The 13966-nt window shown below is 38.4% G+C and overlaps 3 protein-coding genes across 3 annotated transcripts; 2 read left to right on the forward strand and 1 right to left on the reverse strand.

Annotated features, from left to right (window-relative positions):
• Positions 1–4217: 4217 nt before the first annotated feature.
• On the forward strand, positions 4218–8459 carry LOC126590976 (F-box protein SKIP17-like). Its single transcript, XM_050256507.1, has 13 exons — positions 4218–4588; positions 5247–5422; positions 5633–5827; positions 5910–6020; positions 6098–6183; positions 6259–6380; positions 6527–6591; positions 6668–6740; positions 6842–6904; positions 7003–7067; positions 7192–7266; positions 7410–7675; positions 8058–8459. Exons 1-12 carry the CDS (start codon positions 4292–4294, stop codon positions 7621–7623), a joined length of 1542 nt encoding a protein of 513 aa, XP_050112464.1. The 5' UTR covers positions 4218–4291; the 3' UTR covers positions 7624–7675; positions 8058–8459.
• Positions 8460–9999: 1540 nt separating this feature from the next.
• On the forward strand, positions 10000–11168 carry LOC126590978 (uncharacterized). The gene is made up of 3 exons (XM_050256509.1): positions 10000–10313; positions 10687–10828; positions 10959–11168. Exons 1-3 carry the CDS (start codon positions 10024–10026, stop codon positions 11040–11042), a joined length of 516 nt encoding a protein of 171 aa, XP_050112466.1. The 5' UTR covers positions 10000–10023; the 3' UTR covers positions 11043–11168.
• Positions 11142–13191, reverse strand: LOC126590977 (uncharacterized). Its single transcript, XM_050256508.1, has 2 exons — positions 12287–13191; positions 11142–11661 (listed from the first exon to the last, which is right to left on the reverse strand). The coding sequence occupies exons 1-2, from the start codon at positions 13124–13126 to the stop codon at positions 11251–11253; spliced, it is 1251 nt and encodes a 416-aa protein (XP_050112465.1). The 5' UTR covers positions 13127–13191; the 3' UTR covers positions 11142–11250.
• Between the last annotated feature and the right edge of the window lie 775 nt (positions 13192–13966).

The raw sequence follows: 13966 nt of genomic DNA on the forward strand, positions 1-13966 counted from the left end.
GGTATAAACAAAGAGATAATGCAAGGGGAGAAAAGGTGAGTGTGGGAACTCACTTTCCTTGTACGCAAATTTGGTTGAATGTGAATGACAAGCTATTACCACTTTTATACCATTTTTTATCATTGTTCACGCTCCATTGAAAAAGAAAAGAGAGTGCAAATACAACATGTAGCTAGAGTTGTTAAAATTTTTGTGTATATATATGCATTCTTCATTGGTTAGGACAAATTCTAGAGTTTAACTGTCGAATCACGTAGTTATGCAGTTACACACATAGAAATATGTCACATATATTGCCCTTTCTCCCGTCTCCACCCATGATCCCACCAAATTCTCTTTAAATCGGTCTGCGGAGAAAAAGAGTAATTGGTTTGGTTCAGTCTCTTAGTTTAATCATGAAACTTGACTTTGATGGATAAAACTTGAATGGTTTGCGTGTTTGATGTGTTCTATGAACATTGAACAATTACGGTTTCTAGTAACATGTTATGTTTGTGTTAAATTTAATATTTAAGACCATTTCCGGTCCATTTAGAGTAAAATATAGATGTATAAAAGTAATCAGTACTATTTTAGATCAAATTAAAACATTTTTTTTTAGTACATCGATATTTTTACATTATAGAAAAAGTGAGTTTGGCTAAGTCACACATTGGATAGCCTAATTTGCTATCAAATTCGCCATCCACGAGATTCAAGCCTAAGAACTCTCACTTTCAAATAAAAATGAATACCACAAGACCGCATTACTGAATAGCAATTAAAACATATTTAATTCTGTAATATTATGAATTGAGATAGTGAAGCTTACTCATGTTGCAATTGCTCCTTTTAATTATTTTGGGCCTTATGGCATGTGATATCCTCTAAACCTTGGGCCTGTAGCTCACATATAAATTGTAAGTTTAAACTAAAAAATTTGTCTCTCTGATTAAAATACTAATAGCATGCTTATTTAATAAAATGTGTATCAAAATTATTTAGAGTTTTTCCTTCTATTCTTTTAGTATTGTTGAAAGTTGGTGAGTTGTCCTGATGATCAAGACTTTTAATTCACTATGTTCTGTATTTAAACCTTTTTTTTTTCTTTAACGTAAATTAATATAGAATATCGTTTATAATAAAAAAAATTCATGAGTGTTTAAATATAAACTTTTATTAGCATTTAAAAAAATTCAGTTTACACTTCTCACACGTTTATTTTTCTTTACATATTGGAGTGCAAATTGAGAATTTTTTAGTGCCAATAACAATTCTCGTTTCAATTACTACAATTCTTACTTCAAGAGTTTAGTTTATCCTATTCTGCTTCGTTCACATCTTTTTTTATGTTCCAAACTTGCCTTAATGTTGCTGCAGATGAAAGCAAGAAGTTATGGACTGGTTTGCCAGTTCTGGATCCTTATGTGTTCACTTGGTCTTCTTCCTCTCAGCAGTTGAGAGATAAACAGTTGCAGGAGTTTGGGTTCTCATTGGTTTTGCATGCTTGGAAGAATGAATAGAAGTAGAAAAGCAAGAAGTTATATTTTCAATTTTTGGGGTTTTACAAATACTTAGGCGCCAAAATCGAGCATAATAGCGTTTTATGATTTATACAGCCAACCTCACTTAGTGGAGTAAGGTTTTGTTGTTGTTGTTGTTGTTGCTGTTGCTGTTATTATTGAGCTTTTACAAATACTTGAAATGAAATTTATGTTTTTGGTTTGGAAATAACCTTATATATACACAAAGTATGAGTTTGTACTCTCTTCTTGTTTTATATCAACATAATTGAAGGATATTGAATTTCACTTTCGATTCTCTTTTTCTCGACTCCTCTCTTTATTTTTGTTATTGATTCTCCTTCAGCAATTTCATATCAACGGTATAAACAAAGAGAGAATGCAATGGGAGAAAATATGAGTACGGGAACTCACTTTCCTTTAAAGGTGCACACAAATTTGGTCGAGTGTGAATGACAAGCTATCACCACTTTTATATCATTCTTTATCATTGTTCACGCTCCATCGAAAAAGAAAAGAGAGTGCAATACAACATGTAGCTAGAATTGTTACAAATTATGTATAGATATATGCATTCTTCATTGGTTAGGATAAATTATAGAGTTTGATTGTCGGATCACGTGATTATACAACTACACACATAGAAAAAGGTCACATATATTGCCTTTTCTCCCGTCTCCACCCATGATCCCACCAAATTCTCTTTAAATCGGTCTGCGGCTGAAGAAAAAGAGTATTTGGTTTGGTTCAGTCTCTTAGTTTAATAATGAAACTTGACTATGATGGAGAAAACTTGAATGGTTTGCATGTTTGATGTGTTCTTCAAGTATGACCATTGACCAACTATTACGGTATCTAGTAACGTGTTATGTTTGTGTTAAATTTAATATTTAAGACCATCTCTAGTCCATTTAGAGTAAAATATCGATGTATACAAGTAATCAGTACTATTTTATATCAAATTAATTTTTTTTTTAGTACATCGATATTTTTACACTATGGGGAGGGGGGAGTTCGGCTAAGCCACATAATGGGCAACCTAATTTGGTATCGAATTCACCATCTACGAGATTCAAACATAAAATATCTCACTTTCAAAAGAAAATGAATACTACTAGACCGTAGTACTGATTACTGAGTGATAATTAAAATATATTTAATTTTGTAATATTATGAATTGAGAGTGAAGTTGGGCTTACTCATGTTGCAATTGCCCCCTTTAATTGTTTTGGGCCTTTTGGCATGCAATATCCTCTAAACCTTGGGCCTCTAGCTCACATAAATTGTAAGTTTAAACTAAAAAATTTGTCTTTGTGATTAAAATACTAATAGCATGCTTATTTACATTAAATTAAATGTGTATCAAAACTATTTAGATTTTTTCACTTCTATGCTTTTAGTATTATTGCAAGTTAGTGAATTGTCTTGATGGTCAAAATTTTTAATTCACTATATTATGTATTTAAACTCTCATCTTTCCTTTAGCGTAAATTAATGTAGAATATCGCTTGTAATAAAAAAAATTCATGAGTGTTTAAATGTGAAATGTTATTAGCATTTTAAAATTTCCTCATAAGTGTATTTTTCTTTTTACATATTGGAGTGCAAATTGAAATTTTTTTAATGCTAATAATAATTTCCGTTTCAATTACTACAATTCTTACTTCACGAGCTTAGTTCATCTTATTCTCCTTCGTTCGTATCTTTTTATTTTATTCAAAAATTTTCACCATTCAAAAAATGCAAACATGCCGTGAATAATTTTTACCTATTATGGTAGATGCATTAAGACAAGAAGGGAAATGCTAAAGGGATTCTCTTAGGGATGACAACAGTTCGGTTTGAGGACAGAAATGCTTTTTTTATCCCCATAACCACGAAAATTAACCATATCCATAACCGCAAATTAACCATAAGGTATTATCCATAACCACATCCACCGGGTAACGGATTCTCATCGGTTAACAGTTATATCCATCTTCGTCAATACAAAAAATATATTCGTTCAATTGATGCATGATAATTTAGTAAATATTAATGTTGTCATTAAATATTTGATGTATAAAATAATTTAATGAAAGGATCTTGTGGAGCATAAAAATTGAAACTAAACATTGATAATATTGGCTGATCTTTGATATCTTTCATAAGTATTATTGGTCTGGATTCTCATAGATTTTTATTCATATCAAATCTTTTTAACTTGCCCACAAAATGCAACTCACATAGCGTAACTTTTGTATTCTCAAGGTAATGGATTCAGTGAATAATATATATTATTAATTATATATAATTCGGTTCGGATTCGGGGACGATACGGATTGGGAACCCCTATAACCATATCCAAAACTATAACCGAATATTATTCATGGTTTTTCTCTATATCCAAAATATACCCAAATTTTCATACCCAAATCCAATCCATTCGGGCAGTTATCCACGGTTATCGGTTTTAACGGTTAGAATTATCATCCTTATATTCTCTCAAAAGTGATACTCTTTATGAACTCTTTGTCACTTCACGTTTTTAGCATATAATGTTGACACAAAAATCAACATTAAATTGAGAGAGTTCTTTTAATATTTTTCATGACAACAATATCTTAAATCAATTATGCATTCGTATATACTTTCACATTTTTTGTATGACAATGTGACGTAAAATGATGACGTTAGAATGATTGATGTTATGGAATCTAGTGATGGTTGGAAGCAGAAAAGTAAAAGAAGAAGAGCATTTGATGCAGTTATAACGGGGCTCCGATACCCTGCTGCACAGCCCGGCATCCATGGCGAAGCGACCCTGCCCCTCCCAAAACCCTAGAGCCCCGAACCTCAACCAGCTCGACCGCGACCACCTCCTCGACACATTTCTCGAGTTCTCCGACTCGCCGCCCTTCGCCATCGACCTCTCCTTCGAGCGCCTCCTCGAGTCCCGGGCCTCCGACGCCGATCAGACCAAGCTCATCGATCGCGCCCTCCAGTTGGGCTCCGTCCTCCTCGAGGCCGCCAAGCGCTCCGCCAGGAAGCGCGCCTCCAAGCACAACTCCCTCGCCTGGGCTCTCCCTCCCGACCTCACTATCAAGGTACGCAGAATCGAAATAGAACTGAATTGAATGCGAATCCGGCGGTTGATTGCGTAATTGTTCGGATTTTGGGGATCGATTTGAATAGAAATGTTGATTGTCGATTTTGGGGCATGTGAAACTGAAGATTTGATAGTTGCATTTTTGTTGATTTGTGTTTGTGGGTTGTGTTTAATTGCCTGATCACTGATCTTTCTGCTGCGTAATGATTTGATTCTGCAATTCATATGCGATTCTTTGTGATTACTGATTAGTGTACCCCATCAAATCGAAACCGAATTTGAGGCTGGTATTTTCTCATGTATTCTGTGGATATATCAATCCGTGGGTAATGTTCCGGCGAGGGGTTTGCAAATACCATGGATTTAAGCTCATTTAGTTAGAAATGCACTACGAAATATTAGAAATGCACTATGAAAGAGACATTTTCAAATCCCTTCTTTATGTATTTGTAATGATCATGTAAAGCATTTCAAATCCGCTATCTAATGTTTTCTAGTTCATTTCTAACTGATTTGGCCCAAGTACAGCGGCACTTGCTAAACCCTCATCCAAAACTAGTTTTAGTTTCAACTTTTTTGCATGCCAGAAGTACTTTATTTGTCGGAATTTAGATAGGAAATGCATACATTATCTGTGTACATCTGCTGATATGCAGGTCTTTTCCATGCTTGATACACAAAGCCTATGCTATGCTGCAGCTACTTGTTCAATGTTTTATAAATGTGCCATGGATCCCTCTTGCTATGCCAATATTGACTTGACAACAGTTGTCCCAAAAGTTAACAATGCGGTAGTTTCTACAATGATTCACCGAGCCGGGAAATCTCTCCAGTAAGAGTTTTCAACCCAACAAAAACTTCAATTTTAACAGTCTGCTCACGCATTTGTGTCAAGTGAAAGCTTTGATGCATCTCTGTAGTTTACAGTTCTAATCTCATACTTTATGCTTCCTTATTTTAACGCTAATTTGATGTTGCATTAGCATATGATAGTCTCATTTTCATAACATTTTCCCCTCTATGTGTCCGTCTTAATATTCAGGTCTCTTAAGCTTGGGGTAGTTCCAGGCCCAACTACGCCAATTGGATCTTGCCAACCGTTAGTTTATACCATCAGGAATTCTGTAGACGTGTCCAACTTTTCATGGAATGATAAGAGATCTCGACAAGGGAAGGAGTCATCCATTCTTTCTAGATCCTGTTTAAGCCCTTTATGTGGGAACATTGATGCTCCAGGGTATGCTTGAATTGTAAGACTTTGAAAATTTTGTTTTTGCTACTTACTTGTTTACCTTATACTTTCTTTTGCTTGTTGTAAGGACTCTTCTGAGGAGGTTGCACCTTTACAATATTGAAAGAATGGATACTGTGTCACTTTGTGGAGCACTAATGGCTTGCCCATTTCTCATTGATTTGGAGATTGTTGGCCTGTAAGTTCAGTTCTTAATATTTGTAATCTTGTTTGTCGGATTACACTATGAGATTTTTGATTTTTTGCAATCTTCAGTCATGTTGAATTGAGGCAAACATTGCTGTCAGTGAGTGCAAACTGTCAATCAATAGAGCGTCTGTTCTTTGAATCTTCAAAATCAGGTATTGCACTTCTTCATGAGGAACCCCACCTTATGTTCTCAGAATTTATTCTTACACATGTTTGACAAATCCCAGGTAGAGATGACAGTTTGAAATCACCAACTTGTGTTGATCTGGTGAACAATTGCCCTCATCTAACATCATTGGCCTTCAGAGGGTTTAAGTTGCATGATTATAAAGTTCGTATACTTCTTAAGGTATGTCTTGGGAAATTCAAGAAACATTACCCCCGAGTCTTATATTATTCATTTTGTGTTATAGTAGAATACATTTGACAACAATTTTTCGGTGAAATGACTGCGTTTTGTCATACTGGAAATCTAATGTCTGGGTACTTGTTCAGGGACTTAAGAAATTAAAGTACGTTGATTTTTCAACTTCCTACTCGATCACTGGATCATTTTTAAGGTCAGTTATCTTTGATAGAGGAGACTTTTTATTAAGTTTCTGTATCATAGACTTAGTGAAGCATCATATTTTTCAGGAACCTTGGAAGCAGCACAGGTGGGAATCTGCTGGAAGTCTTGATTCTACGGGATTGCATGCATCTCAAAATGGTGAGCATTTTTTTTTATCAATTGTTTTTTAACAAGGTGAGCATTTCGGACTGTGCCTCTCCTCTCTTTCTCTCTCTGAAACCTAAATTGTAATTTTGAAGGTGGAGGCAACTCGGTTGTTGACAGCTATTCTTGCTGGGGATTTCAAGTTCCTTAGACATCTTGTAGGTGTTTAAAATATCATCATATTTTTGTTGTGTAAGCGTGCATATAAAGTTCTAGGACTCAAAGTGATGCTTACTTTTCCTATTGCCTCAAACAGGATATATCTAACAGAGAAGGCTTGGCGTCTGAGGATGACTGGATTCAGAGATGCCACACCTTAAGGTAATGGAATAGAGCTTTCCCATCTCTTAAACCACCACCTTACTGAAGGTGGGATTTGATCTTAGGTTCCTATTGTGTCACACAGAGATTTTAATAGTGAATTGTTTTGTCAATTTTATCGCAGCACCATTCCCTCGAAGCGGGTGTTAGAAGAAAGGCCTAATCTCTGTATGCTGGCTGATTTTCCACCAGAAGGAAGGTTTGCTTACTCTTCAACTGTTGTATTTCAATGGAACTTCAGCTTTGTTGTTCTATTTTAATTTTCTTTTTCCAAATATAGAATTAATAGGTCGTTGAAAATTGGATTATCATAGTTGTCTCTGGTTCTGAATGTGTTTGCAGTTACCCCGACATGGACCCAATGTTTGACAGTGAGCCATATAGTGATCTCAGTCTGCCTTCGGCATCACAGATGAGCAGTCCTTTATCTGATGGTTCGATGTTCGTGAGTTTTTCTGAAAGCAGTTACAATAGTGATCATGGTAGTGGCAACGAGGATGCTCGTTATGTAATTTATGATGAAAGCTCAGACGAGGTAGACTATGTGGCCGTGTAGTAGAAAACCAAGCATGGCAGGGATTGAAATCTGTGGCCGCCAAATGGATCATGTACCTCTCTCTCTCCCCCTCTCTCTCTCTCACACACACACATGCAAATTAATAAGTTGCAGAGTGATCTTTTTGGTGATTATTTTACATATTATTGCATGAGCTCATGCACTCATACAAGACGAAAGTTCTGCAAATTAGAGTAGGCTAACATGCTCGAGGTGTGCATATCACACATGCATACATCTTGTAACAATGTCGGTGGTTCATACATTGTTTTGAACTATCTCATCTCCCAATGATGCGTGGGATTTTAAATGATTCGTAGCGATAAATTAATCATCAGCTCTATTTATCTTGCACTTAATATTATCTGCATTGCACGACAATCTGTTAGTGATTTGCATTACTGATGGTTCTTTCTTTGTGATTCCTCTAACAGAGTGCCTTTTTGTGCCTACAAAGTGTATGATTTGAAGCCCTATACGAGATGTAGCTTCAACTATGATCGAAAAATAGGACTCGTGGACACTAGGTGTACTGCCATCACCATCCTTGTCCATCTAACAACCTTATGTGGCCGAACCTAGCCAATCTCAATTTCGTATGGGAAGCTTCCTGGTGGGCTTGTTCTTTTCTCGTCCGCGTATCTTCCAGTATACAGAGTAAAGTGTCCCTTGAAGAATGCTGTTTCTATCATTTCTTTGATGTCAACATATATATTAGCCTATCCGTTGAGCATGAGTTCGTTTTGTACGGTAATTATTAAGATCTCTTAACTATTCACCAAAAGAAAAATCTCTTGAAACTGGTTTTATTGTATCTCATGAATTTAGTTATCTTTCTTCATGCTCGCATTTACTGTTTACCAGAAATGTATCTCGGTCACCCCATGATCAAGACATTCATGGTCACTCGCTCTTTGATTTGATATCAACTTTTGAAGTCAAAATCATCGACGGGCGGCCAAAAAAGCAGGACCATGAGAGTTTTTTACACACAGGTGAAATTGTGCCAAAATTACCAATTACCCAATATTCTGGTGTGGGGACGAATTTCAAATGGCATGTCTTGAGTTTGATTTTTGGCATTGGTGAATCACACAATGGTAGCTAGGAGAGACCGAAATGACTCCGTAAGTCTTTCCGGCCCCCAAAAGATTAGACTATTGACGGAGCCAATAGCTGGATTCTATTTTTTCGGAAAAAAAAAAAATTAGTTTGGTGTTGGGTGCATCCGCGGGAAGAATTTAGTGGGTGAAATTATCGTACCAAATAACATAGTGTGTGTTTAGTGTGAATGTAATGCAGAGCAGAGAAGCGATGGCAAGTAGTGGCAGTGGCTAAGCATCGCTGCCCTACAGGCCGTACCGCCACCTCAGGATCCTCCCCGAAAGCGCCATGTCGTGCGTCAAATTCTCCAGCGACGGCGGCCTTCTGGCCTCGGCGTCGCTCGACAAGACCGTCATCCTCTAGTCCGCCTCCTCCCTAACCCTCCTTCGTCGCCTCTTCGGCCACTCCGAAGGCATCTCCAACCTCGCCTGGTCATCCGATGACCGCACCCTTCACATCTGGGACGCCCGTTCCCCCGTCGGCGAGTGCGTTAAGACCCTCCGTCGCCATTCCGACTGCATCTTCTGCGTCAATTTCAACCCCATTATCGAGTGCATAATAGAATTTTCGTAGTCTTTTGCCTACTAAAGGACAAAAATCCATCCATCCCTTAGAGAAAATGCATCCTATTCACCGGTGCATTGTAGGATTTTCGTAGCCTTTTGGCTACCAAATTTCGGACTCACTATCGAATTAAGCAAAGAACTGCATGTGCGAGTTAGGCTAGTTTATCATAGCATGTTCGGCCCCTTGTATCCAGATTCGAATTTCATTTTTTTTAAAATATCAAAGTAGTAAAAAGAAAGAACAATACTTGACTACTTAAATATGAGTACGAACTCCTACTCAAAACTCTTAGTATTTTAATTACAGAGTTTTGTGCTTATGATCAAAACCGTTCATACTATGAATCACACTGTAAATATCATCTTTGCAAAAAAATAAATTAAAACTAAGGTCGTTTAGTTAATCTATTATAGCAAATACATCGACAGTTCGTAATGCTTTTACCAATACCGTTAATTTGTTTTTAAACAATTTGATGACTAAACAACCTTAGTTTTAATTGATATTTTTGCAGAGACGATCTTTATAGGATGATTTATAATATGAACGGTTTTGATTATAAACATTAAGTTTTATAAATTGACAACGAATAATTTTGAGAAATTTAAGTATAAGTTACTACTCATTTTTCAGTCGTCCAGTTCAAAAAGAAAAGGGGAAAATAGAGTAACAAGCAAAGCATTATTATATAGCAAACAGATATTTTGCTTACGATGACATTATGACAAAATGGGAACTCTATCTCTCTCCCCTCTTCTCTCCCTCCATTCTCCACCACGACCCCGTCTCACCTCTGCACAAACCCATCTCTGCAACCCCGTCTCCGGCCCACACATCTCCGTAACTTATCCGAAGCCGACGAGATTTCGCAGCGAAAATGTCGTCGTCTTTGGCAGCAATTCAATCGACCCGAAAGAGTCGCAGTTCTTGGACGAAGACGGAGTTGTGGATGACATGGATGGCTACATGAACTACCTTTCTCTTGAATACGACTCCGTTTGGGACACCAAGCCATCCTGGTGAGCCCTTCACCCTCTCCCCGCTCTTCCCTATTTTCCTGTTGCTTGTTCTAAATAAGGTTTTTCGTTTTGTTTTGGACCGGTTCGGTTCGGTTCGGTTTTTATTGTGTTCGTCTTAGCTTGGGGACGTTGTTGGAATTGAATTTCAGGTTACCCAGTTAAGGGTCTGTTCCGGAATGCTAATCTAGAAAGTACTTTTGCTCATAAGAGCATTTGTTAAAAGCACGTCACTTCTTCGGAAAAACACTACTTCCAAAGTGCTTTTATACAAGAGACGCGCTTTTGGTTATTTGAAAAACACTTATAAGTCATTTTAAAATTACTTCCAAACAAACCCGAAAGAGAAATAACAAGGTTCTCTGGTTAATCTCAGGTGTCAGCCATGGACAATTACGCTGACTGGAGTGGTAGTGATTGGTGGTAGCTGGTTGATTCTGCACTCAGTAGTCGTGACAATCTTGGCAACCTTACTAATTAGCACTTGGTGGTACATCTTTCTCTATTCTTACCCTAAGGTATGTTGGCATCACTCCCTCTATTCTTTGTTTTCTTGTTTTCTCCTCGGTGCGACGGGCAAATACGCTACCCTAGTCAACTGGCATAACCCACGCATGCGTCTAAATTTACTGTCTTTTTCGTTTCCAGGCGTATGCGGATATGATTGCCGAGCGGCGGAGCAAGGTGAACAATGGCGTTGAAGACACTTTTGGTTTTGGGAAGAGCCAATGATCTTTGTTCTCTCTATATCTCTCTCCATGCTTCACAATGTTTGTAAAACAATCTTAATTTTAAGGAATATAACTACGAGATGTTAAATCCAGATGAATATGGATTAACGATTTCAATTGAATTAAAGATGCGAGCTAACTACATAACAAAGTTTCAGTTTGATTGTGCACTGAAAAAATTCACACGAATATATACATGACTAGATTTTCTATGGAGCCGGCATTATCAGAAACCTTTCCTCCAAAACCTGATTTCCGCTAGAGGCCGCCCTCTCCTCCGATGCTAGCAGAGACTGCAAGTCGCTACCATTAGCCAAGCTGTTGAACTCCACAGCTTTTGAAGGCATGGCTGGGTAGCGTCGTTGGCAAAAGGTCATCAATCTCTTGATTGACTGCAAGTATTTCCGAGTTGTCTCGTCATTCATGATATGAGCCACACTGTTGGTGTAAATCTTCTCACGGGCAGAACGTTCGTGGATACCAACCATAGTGACACCAATTGGCCACGGGGCGTTCCCAATAGCCAGCTTGATGTACTGATCCATTGCAGCTAGGTAGTCTCGCTTCATGCAGCACCGAACCACCACCATCAACGCTATGCGAATATCATCTTGAAGGATCTGCAAATCGAATACAACAATTCAATGCTCCATATCCAAAAATCAAATGAACTAAAGGGTGGTTTGGGAGTGAGGTGCTTAAAAAAAAAAAGCACCCATGAAAAAAAGCTGTGAAGGTTTTAGGGGCTTAGTAAACTGAAAAAAAAGAAGCTTATTTTGGAAGCTGCTGTAAGAATAAGCTGAAATCAAAAGAAAAAGCTGAAATTGCTATTTGCAGCTTTGGAAAACTGGCTTTTTTTCAAAGCACACGGAGTTACAGTGCTTCTTTAATGAAAATACCCCCTATTAGATTGTTTTTTTTCCAAAAGCACTTTTACAAAAAAGTTTACCATATAGATTTATTTCACAGCCGCTTATTCTCACAGCAAGTTTTTTTTCAAAGCATAGCAATACCAAACCTGCCCTAAAACTATACAATCCAAAGAGAACTACAACACTTAAAAAGCACAGGGTTTTGACATTCTAAGCTCAATTGTGAGAAAAATGTACACCTAAGAGCATACCTTCGAGTTCTATTTCCGAGTTCTTTTCGCGGAATGTATATAAGTTGAGCACGATGCGATTGGTCACTGAGCTAAATATAATCGAAAGAGAATGAAAACACATAAAGCAGTAATCAATTTACCTTCTTCCTGCAGAACTTGAACAGAGGATGCAAGTAGCGGGCACATTGCTTGAATGTAGCAACCATGGACTTCCCCTTAGCAGTTCTCCTCTCCGCATCCGGCATCTCGCGCAGCTCCTGGTTCCATTCATTCAACAGCTTCTTGAAGAACACCAAGATCTTATCTTCATCACACAGCTCCTCGAAATTCGTCTTCATTCGCTTCAAATCCTTATCAGCATCGACGCCGCTCGAGCACCCATCTGCGCTCAAATCGTCTTCCCGGACCCCGCCCTCACCATCTTCCACGCCACCATCAACCTCCGTCTTCTGCCGCTTGCTCACAAGCCCCGACTTCTGCCGCTTCCTCAGCTCCGCAATGTCGCGAAGGAAATCGTTCGTCTGCCCCTCCGTCATGTCGCTGTCGACCTCGAACAGACCAGCCTTCAACACGTACTTAAGCCGGTCGAGCCGGGCGTCATCATCCTCGCCGAAGAGAGTGATCGGCTGCTTGAGGAACCGGAGCCGGCGGACGACCTCCTGTTTCGGAAGGTTCATCTTGTCGATGTTCTGCTCATCGGTTAACGACTTCGACGCGGTGGCATTGGAGGATGCGTTGGCGGAGGAAGAGGCTGCGGCGGAATTGGAATTCGAATTAGCGGCGGAAGAGTCGTTTGCGGAGGCGGTGTTGGAGCCGGCGGCTTGGCGCTGGGCTTTGGCTTCTAATTCGCGCTTCTCTTGCTCCCGAAGCTTCTGGATTTGCTTCTGCTCGATCTCGGAGCGCTTGAAGAATCGTTTGCCGCCGGTGTCTTCTTTGAGTCTCTGCCGTTTCTTGGCGATTTCTTCCTTCAGCAGGTCCATCTAGGGTTTTGAATGGGATTTCGGATTTAGGGAAGAAGACGATGATTTGATTTTCCTGAATTAAATAGATCGATAAAAAGATAAATACTTTTTGGTGTGGGTTAACGGAGCGCAATTTAGGTTTTCGGTTCGGGTCTAAAATAACCCAATGAGAAAATTGCATGAATGGCACTTGAACAAAATCCTTTTATGAATGAACCACCCAAATTTCACATTGTTTCACAATTGGCACCCATACTTAAGGGCATTCTCATCATTTTGTACAACTGGGTCACTCGAAGTTGGATCTATTTACGAAATGTTCTTCATCTACTAAGTATGATAGGTGAAATGTTCTTCATCTACAACCACGAGCTAGTGATTCAGTGGTAAATGACAGATTGCGAGAGTTCTTTCAAATTAAAAATTGGTGGTCTTGGGTTCGAAACACACTGCTAGTGTGGAAGCCAAACTTGTGACCAGGGGGAGGCTGAAATATCTCTGTGAGTCTTCTCGACCCAAAAAATAGTGGATAATTGTGGCTTGCAACCAGTTGTTCCCCTTTTAGAAAAAAAAAATGTTCTTCATTTACATAGATTTTAATGTAAAACAACACCATTTTAATTTTTATATATATACAAGCCCTTTATGCAAAGAGATCCCCATTTTTTGAAAAAAAAATAAGGATTAAGTGTGGGGCTCACTCCACATCGAATTTCAACGATCCAAACCGTTTAATTTGTTAGTCTCAATTCACAGATCATAGGGGAGGCTGAAATGTCTTTGTGAGTCTTCCCGACCATCAAAAGGGGTAGATAACTGTGGCTTGTCACCAGTTGTTCACCTTTTAAAAAACAAATG

The sequence above is a fragment of the Malus sylvestris genome, chromosome 11 (assembly GCF_916048215.2).
Source record: "Malus sylvestris chromosome 11, drMalSylv7.2, whole genome shotgun sequence".
NCBI classification, from domain to species: domain Eukaryota; kingdom Viridiplantae; phylum Streptophyta; class Magnoliopsida; order Rosales; family Rosaceae; genus Malus; species Malus sylvestris.

Bases quoted from the DNA above. Each gene is read 5' to 3' on its own strand.
- LOC126590976 (XM_050256507.1), top strand. From the start codon at position 4,292: ATGGCGAAGCGACCCTGCCCCTCCCAAAACCCTAGAGCCCCGAACCTC. The intron at 6,184-6,258 runs GTATTGCACTTC...GACAAATCCCAG, and splicing joins CTTTGAATCTTCAAAATCAG to GTAGAGATGACAGTTTGAAA. The intron at 7,267-7,409 runs GTTTGCTTACTC...ATGTGTTTGCAG, and splicing joins GATTTTCCACCAGAAGGAAG to TTACCCCGACATGGACCCAA.
- LOC126590978 (XM_050256509.1), top strand. From the start codon at position 10,024: ATGGGAACTCTATCTCTCTCCCCTCTTCTCTCCCTCCATTCTCCACCA. The intron at 10,314-10,686 runs GTGAGCCCTTCA...GGTTAATCTCAG, and splicing joins TGGGACACCAAGCCATCCTG to GTGTCAGCCATGGACAATTA. The intron at 10,829-10,958 runs GTATGTTGGCAT...TTTCGTTTCCAG, and splicing joins TTCTCTATTCTTACCCTAAG to GCGTATGCGGATATGATTGC.
- LOC126590977 (XM_050256508.1), bottom strand. From the start codon at position 13,126: ATGGACCTGCTGAAGGAAGAAATCGCCAAGAAACGGCAGAGACTCAAA. The intron at 11,662-12,286 runs GTAAATTGATTA...TTCGATTTGCAG, and splicing joins TCAAGTTCTGCAGGAAGAAG to ATCCTTCAAGATGATATTCG.